We start from the raw sequence: 13,862 nt of genomic DNA on the forward strand, positions 1-13,862 counted from the left end.
ACACTATTTGAATGAACTGTTTGAACACGAACCAGAAACACAGCAGGCTGACCGCACCAAGGCGGGCGTCCAGTGTCCCCTAGAGGATTCAGAGAAATGGATTTATCGGTAAGTACCAAAATCCTCTTTTCTCTTTCATCCCCTAGGGGACACTGGAGCTCACTTTAGACATTAGGGGACGTCCTAAAGTTATCCCCCAGGGAGAGAGTGCTGTCGGTGGCCTGCAAAACGAAACATCCGAACTTAGAATCTTCGGACGCAGAGGTATCAAACTTGTAAAATTTCGCGAACGTGTGGGCTGAGGACCACGCTGCCGCTCTGTAAAATTGAGTGGTGGAAGCACCTCTGGCAGCCGCCCATGAGGCACCCACTGACCGGGTGGTATGTGCACCCGTTTGAACCGGAAACCTGTTTTCCACATGAAATATAAGCTTGCCGAATGGCAAGTCTAATCCATCGAGACAGACTGCTTAGAAGCCGGCCAACCCTTCCTTGGCCCATCATAAAGAACAAACAAATGGTCCGACTTCCTGAAGGACGACGTAACTTGTACGTACACCCGTAAAGCTCGGACAACATCCAACGCCACATCCCCATCTGCAGTACCCTGGAAAGATGGGACCACAATTGGTTGGTTTACATGAAAAGCGGAAACAACCTTGGGAAGAAAGTCCGCTCTTGTACGGAGTTCCGCCCTATCCTCATGAAATATCAAAAAGGAACTCTTACACGATAAGGCTCCCAACTCAGAAACCCGCCTAGTTGAAGCCAAAGCTAGCAACAATGTCACCTTCCAGGAGAGATATTTCAGGTCTGTTCTCGCTAACGGCTCAAAGAGTGGCGATCTCAAAAAGTCCAGCACCAAATTTAAATCCCATGGAGCAGTGGGAGGACGAAAAGGGGGCTGTATCCTCAGAACCCCCTGTAAAAATGTTTGGACCTCTGGCAAGGATGCCAACCGCTTTTGAAAAAGGATGGAAAGAGCTGAAACCTGAACCTTCAGAGAGCCCAGCCGCAGACCTAACTCTAGGCCGGCCTGAAGGAAAAGTAAAAGTCTGGATAAGTGGAAAGTCGTCGAATTCCACCCCCATTCCCGACACCAATCCTTGTATTTCTTCCAAATTCTGTAATAATACATGGCTGTGACCGGCTTCTTAGCGGCAATTATCGTAGGAATGGCCGTTCTTGGTATCCTTCTGTTCCGGGTTTCAATAGCCACGCCGTTAAACGCAGTCTGTTCAGGTCCGGATGATGAAACGGTCCCTGAGATAGCAGGTCCTCTCTCTGAGGTAACCGCCAAGGATCGTCCGCTAATAACCCTCTTAGGTCTGAGAACCAACTCCTGTGAGGCCAATCTGGAGCGATTAGAATCGCCTATACCCATTCTCGTTTCAACCGCTTCAGAACCCTGGGTATGAGTGGGAACGGTGGAAAGATGTAAACCTTCTTGTAGCACCAAGGAAGTGATAATGCGTCCACTCCTACTACTGCCAGATCCCTTGTCCTTGACACATATCTGGGCAGCTGGTGGTTCTGCCGCGACGCCATTAGATCGACTTGAGGTAGACCCCATCTCCTCACCACCATGTTGAAAATCCGTGGATGCAGGCACCACTCTCCTGGATGCATGTCCTGGCGACAGATAATCTGCTTCCCAGTTCTCCACACCTGGAATGAACACTGCCGAGAGGATGATGTTTCGCCTTCCCGCCCACAACAAGATCTTTGTGGCTTCTCTTAACGCCATCCCTGCTCTTTGTTCCTCCCTGACGGTTTATGTAAGCCGTCATTGTGACATTGTCCGACTGTATCCTCACATACTGACCCATGACCAGGTCTTCGGCTGGGAGAAGCGCATTGTAAACTGCTCTTAGTTCGAGAATGTTGATGGGCAATCTGCTCTCCTGTAACGTCCATTTTCCCTGAAACTGACGGTCCTCGAAGAAGGCACCCCAACCTCTGAGACTGGAGTCCGTTGTCAGGATCCTCCAATCCCAAATGCTGAATTTCTTTCCTGCTGCGGGATTTTTGTGTAACGACCACCAAATCAAGGAGACTCGTACGTGTGGTTGAAGTCGGATTCTTCGATGAAGAAGCCAGTGTGAACCCGCTCCCTGAGCAATGAGGTTCATCTGGAATGGTCGGGAATGAAGTCTGCCGTATTGGAGAGCTTCGAACGATGCCACCATCTTTCCGAGAAGTTGCACACAGAGGTGCAAAGACACTGTCGGTGTCCGTAGTACCTGATCCACTAACTTCTGTATGTCCTGGATCTTGGACCCTGGCAGGAAAATCTTCAATTGCACCGTGTCCAAGATGAGGCAGAGGAATTGAATCCTTTGAGTTGGAATAAGGTTGGATTTCTGGAAGTTCACAATCCACCCGTGTTGAATGAGAAATTGGTGAGATGTCTGAGCATCTTTTATCAGCTTCTCCTGAGAGGAGGCCTTGATCAGAAGATCGTCTAGATATGGTATTATCGTGACCCCTAAAAGCCGCAAACCGGCAACCAAGATCGCCATGATCTTCGTGAAGATCCTTGGCGCGGACGATAGACCGAATGGTAGGGCTCTGAATTGGTAATGATCCTTCACCAGTGCAAACCTTAGGTAAGCTTGGTGGGGAGACCAAATTGAAATATGCAGGTATGCATCCTTTATGTCCATTGACACCATGAACTCGCCCTGCTCCAAACCTTCAATGACCGACTGGATTGATTCCATCTTGAATTTGTAGATCTTTAAAAATTGGTTTAAAACTTTTAAATTGAATATCGGCCTGACCGTCCCGTCTGGCTTTCGCACGACAAAAAGACTGGAATAGAAAACCATTCCTCTCTGAGAGGCGGGAACTGTAGTAATGACCTCTGACCGTAGTAATTTTTGAATTGCTGTCAGTAGAGCTTTTGCCTTCTGAGGGCACAGAGGCAAACCCGTTGTAAAAAACTGACTGTGAGGTCTCTGTTGAAAATCCAGTTTGTACCCTTGGGAGATTATGTCGTTTATCCAAAGATCTGGTGAGGTGGTGGCCCAGATATCCCGAAAACTTCCAGACATGCGCCCACCAAGGGGGATCCCAGGTGGGCCGGGAGAATGTCATGCTACGGTCTTGTCAACAGGTTTATCCTGCTTTCTGGTTGCTGCCTGTGCGCGACCTCTACCTCTGTCTCCACGTACTTGTGTACCAAAACCTCTTCCTCGGGCTCGAAAGGACTGCGATCTAAATGAAGTAAACGCTGGTCCCGAATGACCTCTAACCTGCGGCGCGGTTCTTGTATAAGGAGTAGGCAGAAAGGCGGATTTCCCCGCTGTAGCCTGCGAAATCCACTTGTCCAATTCTGAACCGAAAAGCATCTCACCCCCAAAGGCGATAGATTCTACCGCCTTCTTGGTGTCAGAGTCTCCGTGCCAATCTCTGAGCCATAAAATCCGCCTAGCCGATATGGCCGAAGCGGAAATGCGTGATGCTATTCTGCTAAGATCCTTTGAGGCTTGGCACAAGTATGAAGCAGATTCTCGAATGATTCCGCCAGTTGGGTAATCTCTTCCAAACTATTTTCCTCCTCAATAGCTTGTACAATACGCCCAGACCATGCGCCCATGGCCTTGTTGACCCAAGCACATACGATCGCGGGTCTCTGTGTTGCACCTGCTGCTACGAAAATTGACTTTAAAGCTGTGTCAACCTTACGATCTGAAGCATCCTTTAAAGTCGTTACATTAGGTATTGGTAAAATTGTCTTCTTGGACAACCTTCCTAGGGAAGCATCCACTACAGGTGGATTCTCCCACTTATCCATGACAGCCTTGGGAAGGGGATAAGTCACCTGAAACCTCTTTGGAAATTGAAAGCGTTTGTCTGGCTGTTTCCAAGCCTCCTCTTTCTGAGATTGGAGGGATTTAGAAATGGGAAACACGGCTGAACGCGGCCTTTGAGATTCTAATAAATCGAATTCTTCCGGCTCCTTTACGTCGTCTGTCTTAAAGTTTAGGATCTCCTTTACCGCTTCAATTAAGGACTCAATACCCGAGATTGCCGTGTCCTCTTCTGAAAATCGGCGTCTAGGGTAGATTCAATTAACTCACCTTCCTCCGTATCAATGAGAAGACCCTCTTCCTCCTCTGTTTCCGGTATAACAGGAAGAGGTCTTTTAACTGCCTTGCGCACATTCGTTTCTGCATGTGCGGGTGGCGTTAACTTGATGAGAAATTCCTCCATCGTCTTAGAGAATCCCGCAGCCCATTCCGCTTGCTGCTTGCGTGATTCTGCCATCTCCTTGGAGATTCTATTCGCAAGGTTGTCTTCCCATGACCGAGTCGGAACACTGCTCTCATGTGGGGAGGCCTTGTCCAAGCAGAAGTCGCACAACCCGGAGCTGGCAACCCGCGTGCTCTTCTTGTTACATTTCGTACAAACATAACAGGTCTTAGAAGCCTTGGTTGGTGTTTTAGACATGTTATATATAAACCCCGTACCAGGGGGTTACGCAGCTTTTTCACCCTTTAAACTAGGAAGCGAAAAACAGAGATGACGGAAGTGAAGGTATCGGATCCGGCTGGGATTACCTGTCCCTTATAATAAGGGAGCAGGTCAAGTAAATTGTACTAGTAAACCTCCACACCCCAACTGTAAATCAGCCACGATGGTAGAGTTGGTATCCGCCTTCTTCCGTATATTTTCGCCAGGGTCTTTGAAATAGAATTCCCTTGAAAATATAAGTAGTAGCCCCTGAGGATTGAAACAGCTGTCGGGCTGTGTTTGCTGTACTTCACCATGCCGTTTGGTTAAGGAATAAATCCTGTTTTTCTTTCATCTACACGTGAGTGCTGGCTTGTCTACTTTTTCTGCATCGCTGGAGAAGTGAGTGTTTTATATATATATATATATATATATACACACACACACACACACATCAGTACTTTGCAGGAGATCCTCACCTACTATAGACTATACCAGCAGAGGGCGCTGTTAGCTCTTTTTCCTGTGATATGGCTTATAATATAAAATCTGGACAGCAGGGGCAGCTATTACTGTGAGAAAGAGACCGCTCCCCCTGTCTTCATATGGGAGGGAGAGGAGGGAGTGGATCCTACCCCTCAGGTTGGCGATTGAATCAGAATTTAAAATGGCTGCCACTGAACCATCTTGTCATATGGGGGGGTTCACTCTACCGCCATCTCCCCAGTATTCTTGTCTAATTGTATTGTTTTCCTCCTCATGTCTCACAGTGCCGCTTCTGACCCCCGCCAGCGCACGCGCGCTGTGAGACCCGTCACATCCAGTCCCACAGCGGCGCATCTACATAGGCTAGTGAATAGCCGCCGGCGATGGGGAAGTGCTTTCTGCGCTGTCTCTTCTAAGCCTCCTCCTGATACTGTGCTGACCTTGCGCTCCGGCCAGCGCGCACGCTGCAGGACCGTTCTCATCCAGTCCCACAGCGGCGCCCGTCGGAGAAGAGAAGGGCTGTGCGCACTGCATCTCACGCGACCGAAGTTTCTTCTCAGCCACGCGTTTCCGGTCAGCGCGCGCTACGGGACCCCACTCACCCGGTCCCACTGTGGCGCAGCTCCCGCTTGTGTTTTAAGTTAAGCGCTACCTATCTGTGCTAAAGAGCAGTTATAAGGGAATCCTATGCCTATGCTAGGGCCCTGTATAAAAACCAGTACTCACAGAGATAGTTGTGAAGAGGATCTCTTGTGGAGAGATGCAGATCCCTTCAAAAGGGATCTTTGTCTCCCCCAATGTAATTAGCTTTGTCCCCCTTTTTTGTAGGTTGACGCAGCTATCTGTAAAAGTTTTAGTCAGGAGCCAAGATGCTCCACGTGCTGTCCCTCCAGCACAATTTTCCAAACTGAGGGAGGAGCGATGTGAAGGGGGAGGAGCCGGCTGTACAGACAATACTAGTTTTAGATTGTGCCACACCTCCGGTTGCAAGCTTCACACCCCTAATGTCTAAAGTGAGCTCCAGTGTCCCCTAGGGGATGAAAGAGAAAGTCTGTAATGCCAGTCTGGGTACTGTGTACACCCGTAGTGTACTTAAGACTCCGTTCGCTCCCTCAGAAGCGGTGCGTCCGCACTGTGTACTGAGTCTTTTTCAGACGTGGAGACCCAGCCGCCCCACGTAGGAGCTGTGCGTCTCCGTACCCCCATGCCGCCATAATGGCCGGCGACCTGCTAATCGGGATGCCGGCTTAGAACTCACAACTCTTCATTGTTTTTGCTCTGTTAGGGGTGGCAGTGTGCTGCGGGAATGTACTCTCGCCATGGTGGAGCTTGCAAACAGTTAACCCCCCCATCCCCTCCCAAGTCCCACGAAGCAGGCAGGCTGGTGCCATCCAGACCTGCCTGAAAATAGCAAACATACAAAATAAATGCAGAAAACTCTTCAGGAGCTTCCAGCGACGTGACCGGCTCCTCCGGGCACATTTTCTAGTAGGAGGGGTATAGAGGGAGGAGCCAGCGCACATTATCAAATTCTTAAAGTGCCCAAGGATCCTAGTGGACCCGTCTATACCACATGGTACTAAATGGATTCCCAGGATCCCCAAGGACGTAAGAAAAATAAAATCTAAGAAATCACATGTACGTAAGTATTCACAGCCTCTGCTCAATACTTTGTCGATGCACATTTGGCAGCAATTAGAGCCTCAAGTCTTTTTGAATATAATGCCACAAGCTTTGTACACCTATCTTTGGGCAGTTTTGCGCATTCCTCTTTGTAGCACCACTCAAGCTCCATCAGGTTGGATGGGAAGCGTCGGTGCATAGCCATTTTCAGATCTCTCCAGAGATGTTCAATTGGATTCAAGTCTGAGCTATGGCTAGGCCACTCAAAGACATTAAGACAAACCGTGGCAGTTGCTCTATCATTCATGGAGATAATTATATAAAAAGCACCCCCCCCCCCCGCCCCCTCTCTGTCCACTCAAGGACATTCACAGAGTTGTCCTGAAGCCACTCCTTTGATATCTTGGCTGTGTGCTTAGGGTCATTGTCCTGCTGAAAGAGGAACAGTCACCACAGCCTGAGGTCAAGAGCACTCTAGAGCAGGTTTTCATCCAGGATGTGTCTGTACATTGCTGCATTAGTCTTTCCCTCTATCCTCCTGCTGCTCAAAAACATCTCCACAGCATGATGCTGCCACCACCATGCTTGACTGTAAGGATGGTATTGGCCTGGTGTTGAGCGGTGCCTGGTTTCCTCCAAACATGTCGCCTAGCATTCACACCAAAGAGTTCAATCTCTGTCTCATCAGACCAGAGAATATAGTTTCTCATGGTCCGAGAGTCCTTCAGGTGCATTTTGGCAAACTCCAGGTGGGCTGCCATGTGCTTTTTACTAAGGAGTGGCTTCTGTCTGGCCACTCTACCACACATGCCTGATTGATGGATTGCTGCAGAAATGGTTGTCCTTCTGGAAGGCTCTCCTCTCTCCACAGAGGAATGCTGTAGCTCTGACAGAGTGACCATCAGGTCCTTGGTCACGTCCCTGATTGGGGCCTTTCTTCCCCAATAGCTCAGTTGAGACAACCAGCCAGCTCTAGGAAGAGTACTGGTGGTTACGAACTTCTTCCATTTACGGCTGATGGAGGCCACTGTGCTCATTGGGACCTTCAAAAGCAGCAGATATTTTTCTGTACTCTTCCCCAGATTTGTGCCTCTAAACAATCCTGTTTCGGAGGTCTACAGACAATTCCTTTGACGTCATGCTTGGTTTGTACTCAGACATGCACTGTCAGGTGTGGGACCTTATATAGACAGGTGTGTGCCTTTCCAAATCATGTCCAATCAACTGAATTTACCACGGGTGGACTCCAAATTAGCTGTAGCAACATCTCAAGGATGATCAGTGGAAACAGGGTGAACCTGAGCTCAATTTTGAGCTTCACCGGAAAGGCTGTGGATACTTATGTACATTTGATTTCTTAGTTTTTTATTTTTAATAAATTTGCAAAAATCTCAAAAAAGCTTTTTTCATGTTTTCATTATGGAGTATTGTGTGTAGAATTTTGAGGGGAAAAATTTAATTTATTCCATTTTGGAATAAGGCTGTAACATAACAGAATGGGGAAAAAGTAAAGCGCTGTGAATACTTTCCGGGTGCACTGTATATTAGTATTTATTGTTATTTATTAAGCTTTTTCAAACAACTGCAACATAAAAACTTACAGCCTCAGCTTGTCCTCTGGTCTTGAAGGTAATAATTGCATGGAGAGAAGTGTCATCTATTTGGCAGTCTTCAATTTCACCGAATTGCTTTAGCAATAAAAACAAACAAAAAACAAACATAAAATGACCAGGAAGAAAGTTTTTTTGTGAAATATTAATAGGTATATACATTATAAATAGGATTTCACAAAGAGAAACAGCAAATGCTGTTTATATGAAGAGCTTACAAACTCACATAAAGGGACACGTATATCTAAATGTTGAGCACAGGCTGATTTTATGTTGAGTACTGTATCCACTATTTAAAAAATAAATTGACAGTTACAGAAAACATGACATTTGTACTTGTGGAGGAGATGTATGAAGGGCAAAATCGGTAACTGCTCACGTTATGCGCACCAGTCACCACTTTCCTGCGTGCAATAATGCAGAGAAGTGATCAGAACTGACAAGGGCACTACGCGCCCCCATCATTATCAGCGCTCCTATCTTCAAGACTGTGCTCCAATGTGCAAGCAAATGTATGAACGGTCAATATCACTGACCATCCCAACAGCTGCAGCTCCTGCACCACACAGGACTGTTCTTGGCTGTCAGTTTTGTGCTTACAAAAACATGCTTTTTTTACTTCTTTTTCTTGTTCGTTAAGCCATGGGTGACACTGGGTGAAGGTGACAGGCGCATGCGCAGAAGTTCCGCAAGCACCGGTCACAAGCAGATAGAGGCAGAGTGAAATTAACCGGGCAGCTGAGTTAACACTCTACCTTTTCTGTAAAAGTACTGTTGATACATGCCACCGGTGGCGGGGACCTTCTTCGCCATGCTAAATGGGTCCAGTCAAATAACGGAAGAAACACACAATCATACCACGTGTTACATGATTTTCTCCAAATCCAATGTAGGACACTAAAACCATAAAGTGTAGAGAGGCTCAGCCAATAGATGGTGCACTTTAAAAATCATACAAAAAAAAAACAAAAAAAAAAAAACACTCACCACCACCACCACCAGGAGCTTCTTGTCAGATGCTCTGAAAGTAAAGCTGAAAGGAAGCCAGGAAATTCTGTATATTCTGCCACTTGAACAATGGAAGCAGCAGGCGCCTTACTATTCAGTGATGTCTGCAGTAAAGCCTGTACAATATCGTCTACACCCTTGACTCCTAGGAGTCATTGCAGAGGTATAAGGAATCTTTAAGGTCTAAATCATCGGCCATATCACCTGCCTCCTGAGCGGAAAATTCAGTCTGATTCCATCTAGGACTGGACCACTGCAGGATTCTGGAGCTTGCGGCCCCTTTGCACCTATTGTCTGATGATCACCTGTGATGATCAGACAATATCACCCAGTATGAAATATTAAATATATAAAACGTTGTACTATGTCTTTTTAGAAAATATTTTACGATCTAATAAAGAAAATAGGTTATCCTGGCGCCAATAACACTATAACCCCAAAAGACAATCGTCTGGAGTATCCGTTTCCGGCGAACCAGAGGTTGCCGCCTGAAATCACCTGCATCAGGTTTCACAGTGTGCCTGTAATCCTATTGACTCTATACTGGCAACTCTTGCAACAAGGTACGTTTCTACAGCTGGACCTCCCTTGGTTGGTTTTAACAGTCTGGCTTTGACACAGTTTTTTAAAACGAAATGTTTTTTCTAACCGTGTCAAATTAAGGAAAAAAAACAAAAAACTGTTTGGCCCTTCTTCTAGGGTACCGTACATGTTTAAGAGGTGTGGGAGTATTCCACTATAGTTTTTTCGTCCGCCAACGTTATCCGGCCCTATTAACTCCCAAACAGGGTATGGTCGAGCGTTTACATTCAGCAGATCTTCAATTTATTAAAGCAAAGCAATCATCCTTAGGGCTAATGCCATAGCTCAGTCTGTTACCAGGTTGCAAGCAATTTTCTTCCATGACATTAACGCGTTTCTCCTTACTATTCCTACGTTTAAGCACAAAGTTCTTTTGGCTTTTCACTTGACTGGCTCTACTAGACGTAGTTCGAACTTTGCAGTTGTACTTGGACAAGACTTTTTTTCTGTCCATCGCACAGATTTACTACTTATTATTTACAAAGCACAACATAATGCAAGGCATCAACACCATACAGGGTGTCTGCGCTGAGGAAATGGCGATCTCCAGGGTAGCATAACATAAAGCTTTGTTGAAACAATTTTGTTGTGCAGCTCCCTGTTTACACGTTTTTAGCGGTTTCAGGTTCTTGCCTCTGGCGGCACGCACACGGCTGTTGAACATCCCATGGTCCAGTGTTCCCCCATCCTTGCTGAAAGAGGATCTTTGGTCACTTACCACTGAATTCTTTTATCTGAGCATGAGGGAGGGAAGACAGTGTTCCCCAACTTGCTTCAGTCATGCAAGTTTTGATTCTTGACCATATTTTCCCTACTGGTTTGTTTGATAGTTATAACAGTTTCATTGGGTTCCTGCTACTCGTTTCCGGACTCTTAAGGAAGTACTGGAATTCTGGGGTAGCAGTGTGGAGGAGCTTAAAAAGGAGATTTATGGTAAGAACTTACCTTTGTTAAATCTCTTTCTGCGAGGTACCCTGGATTCCACAAGGAATTACATCGGGGTGTAGAGTTGGATCTTGATGCGAGGCACCAACAGGCTAAAACCTTTGACTGATCCCATGATTCATAGTGCCGCCTCCTCTATATCCCCGCCTCTAGGCACTGGAGCCCAGTTTTGTTAACCAGTCCAATGCAGCAGCAGGTAAGAGAGACGACAACAGTTAGTAGCCACATAGAACCACATTCTCACGACAGGAGAAGGTACCAGCGGCTAATGCCATACAAACCCAAAGAAGCTAAGTGCGTCAGGGTGGTCGCCCTGTGGAATCCAGTGTACCTCGCAGAAAGAGATTTAACAAAGGTAAGTTCTTACCATAAATCTCCTTTTCTACAGCGGGGTACACTCTGATTCCACAGGGAATTACATCGGTGATGTCCTAAAGCAGTTCCTCATGGGAGGGGACGCACTGTAGCGGGCAAAAGAACCCGGCGTTCAAAGGAGGCATCCTGGGAGGCGGAAGTATCAAAGGCATAGAACCTTATGAACGTGTTCACTGAGGACCAAGTAACCACCTTGCACAATTATTCAAGGGTCGCACTACGGCGGGCCGCCCAAGAAGGTCCAACAGACCGAGTAGAATGGGCTTTGATGGTACCAGGAGCTAGAAGGCCAGTCAGTACATAAGCATATGCAATCAACATTCTAATCCATCTGGCCAAGGTCTGCTTATTAGCAGGCCAGCCACGTTTGTGAAAAACAAAAAGAACAAAGAATCAGATCTCCTAAGCGAAGCTGTTCTCTTCACATAAATACAGAGAGCCCTTACCACATCCAAACACCGCACTTTGGAGGATAAACCAGGAGAGGTAAAGGCCGGAACCCACAATCTTTTGGTTAAGGTGGAAAGATGACACCACCTTAGGCAGATAACCAGGGCGAGTTCTTAAAACTGCCCGGTCATGGTGAAAAATCAGAAAGGGTGACCAACAGGACAAGTTACCCAAGTCTGAAACCCGTCTAGCAGAGGCAATGGCCAACAAAAACAAGACCTTAAGAGTAAGCGACTTAAGGTCCACAGACTCAAGAGGTTCAAATGGAGACTCTTGCAGGGCATCCAAAACAACAGACAAATCCCAAGGAGCCACAGAAGGAACACAGGGAGGTTGAATCTGTAAAACACCCTGAGTGAAAGTATGAACGTCAGGCAGAGTCGCAATTTTCTCTGAAACCACACGGACAAGGCTGAAATATGAACCTTGAGCGAGGCCAGACGAAGGCCTAAGTCCAGGCCCTGTTGCAGAAAAGCCAAAAGTTTGGCAGTACTGAACTTGTACGCATCATAATTCTTAGCCGCACACCAGGCGAAGTAAGAATTCCAGACCATAAAATAAATCTGAGCCGAAGCTGGTTTACGGGCTTTTAACATAGTTTGAATGACCGCCTCAGAAAATCCTTTGGCCCTCAGAACTGAAGCTTCAAGAGCCACGCCATCAAAGCCAGTCGGGACAGATCCTGGTAGACTCAAGAGCCCTGAACGAGGAGGTCTGGGCGCTGCGGAAGCAGAAGAGGACGCTCTATCAAAAGACCCTGTAGGTCTGAGAACCAATGCAGTCTGGGCCACGCTGGAGTGATTAGAAGTAGTAATCCTCCTTCTTGCTTGAACTTCCTTATTACCCTAGGCAGGACTGACACTGGAGGGAACACGTATGACAGCCGAAAGTTCCATGGAATAGCCAGGGCGTCCACGAACGCTGCTTGAGGATCCCTTGACCTTGATCCGAAGACAGGAACCTTGTGACTGTGTTGAGACGCTATCAGGTCTACATCTGGTAGGCCCCACTTGTCCACTAGGAGTTGAAATACTTCTGGATGAAGGCTCCACTCTCCGGCGTGTACGTCCTGACGACTGAGGTAGTCCGCTTCCCAGTTGAGGACCCCCGGAATGAACACTGTCGATATGGCTGGCAGATGGCGTTCCGCCCATAGAAGAATCTTTGACACTTCCATCGTTGCCATGCGGCTTCGAGTGCCGCCTTGATGATTTATGTACGCACCGTGGTGGCGTTGTCCGACTGTACTTGAACAGGCCTGTTTTGTACCAGAGGCAGGGCCAGTTTCAAAGCATTGAACACTGCGCGCAACTCCAGAATGTTTATCGGGAGAAGAGATTCCTCCCTGGTCCATTGACCCTGAAGAGAGTGTTGCTCCAACACTGCTCCCCAACCTCGCAGACTGGCATCCGTCGTTAGAAGGATCCAGTTGGAGATCCAGAAGGGACGACCTCTGTCAATTGTTGGTCCTGTAGCCACCAGGTCAGTGACAGTTGAACCTCCGGAGTCAAGGAGATCATGCGAGTCCTGATCCGATGAGGCAGGCCATCCCATTTGGACAGGATTAACCTCTGCAGAGGACCGGAATGAAATTAAGCATACTCCACCATGTCGAAAGCAGACACCATGAGGCCTAGTACTTGCATCACAGAGTGTATCGACACACGTAGGCGAGATAGGAAGCAACTTATCTTGTCCTGAAGTTTCAGGACTTTCTCTGGAGACAAGAAAAAACATTGGTTGTGGGTGTCCAATAATGCCCCCAGGTGCACTACGCTCTGAGCAGGGACCAGTGAGGATTTCTTCCAGTTGATGAGCCACCCGTGGGCTTGCAGGAATTGGACCAGAAGATGGAGGAGAACCTCTGGAGAGTTCGCCAGGATCAATAAGTCGTCCAGATACGGCAGGATCCGGATACCCTGACGGCGGAGCATAGCCGTCATGACCTTGGTGAAGATTCTCGGAGCCATGGTCAGACCAAAAGGTAAGGCCTGGAATTGAAAATGTAGGTGGCCAAAAGCAAACTGCAGATATTGCTGATGCAACATGGCAATAGGTATACGCAGGTAAGGCATCCTGTATGTCCAGGGATACCATATAGTCCATGGGCTCCAAGGCCATAACAATACAGCGAAGAGTTTCCTTACGGAATTTGGAAACTTTCACAAATTTGTTCAAAGACTTGAGGTTGAGAATGGGCCGGGAAGACCCATTCGGTTTCGGAACTAGGAACAACGTTTAATAGTACCCCCTGCCTCTCTGAGCCAGAGGCACCGGCACTATCACCCCTGTGTCCAGTAGGGATTGTACCACCAAATAGTTTTT

The 13,862-nt window shown here is 47.4% G+C and overlaps 1 protein-coding gene across 1 annotated transcript in view; it reads right to left on the minus strand.

Annotated features, from left to right (window-relative positions):
- RBM26 (RNA binding motif protein 26) overlaps positions 1-13,862 on the minus strand; it is a 421,593-nt gene that overhangs the window by 23,455 nt on the left and 384,276 nt on the right. The window contains exon 21 of the mRNA XM_063952997.1: positions 8,169-8,255. Within this exon, the coding sequence (XP_063809067.1) occupies positions 8,169-8,255 (87 nt within the window). The remainder of the gene's footprint in view (positions 1-8,168; positions 8,256-13,862) is intronic.

This window comes from Pseudophryne corroboree, chromosome 2 (assembly GCF_028390025.1).
Source record: "Pseudophryne corroboree isolate aPseCor3 chromosome 2, aPseCor3.hap2, whole genome shotgun sequence".
NCBI lineage: Eukaryota > Metazoa > Chordata > Amphibia > Anura > Myobatrachidae > Pseudophryne > Pseudophryne corroboree.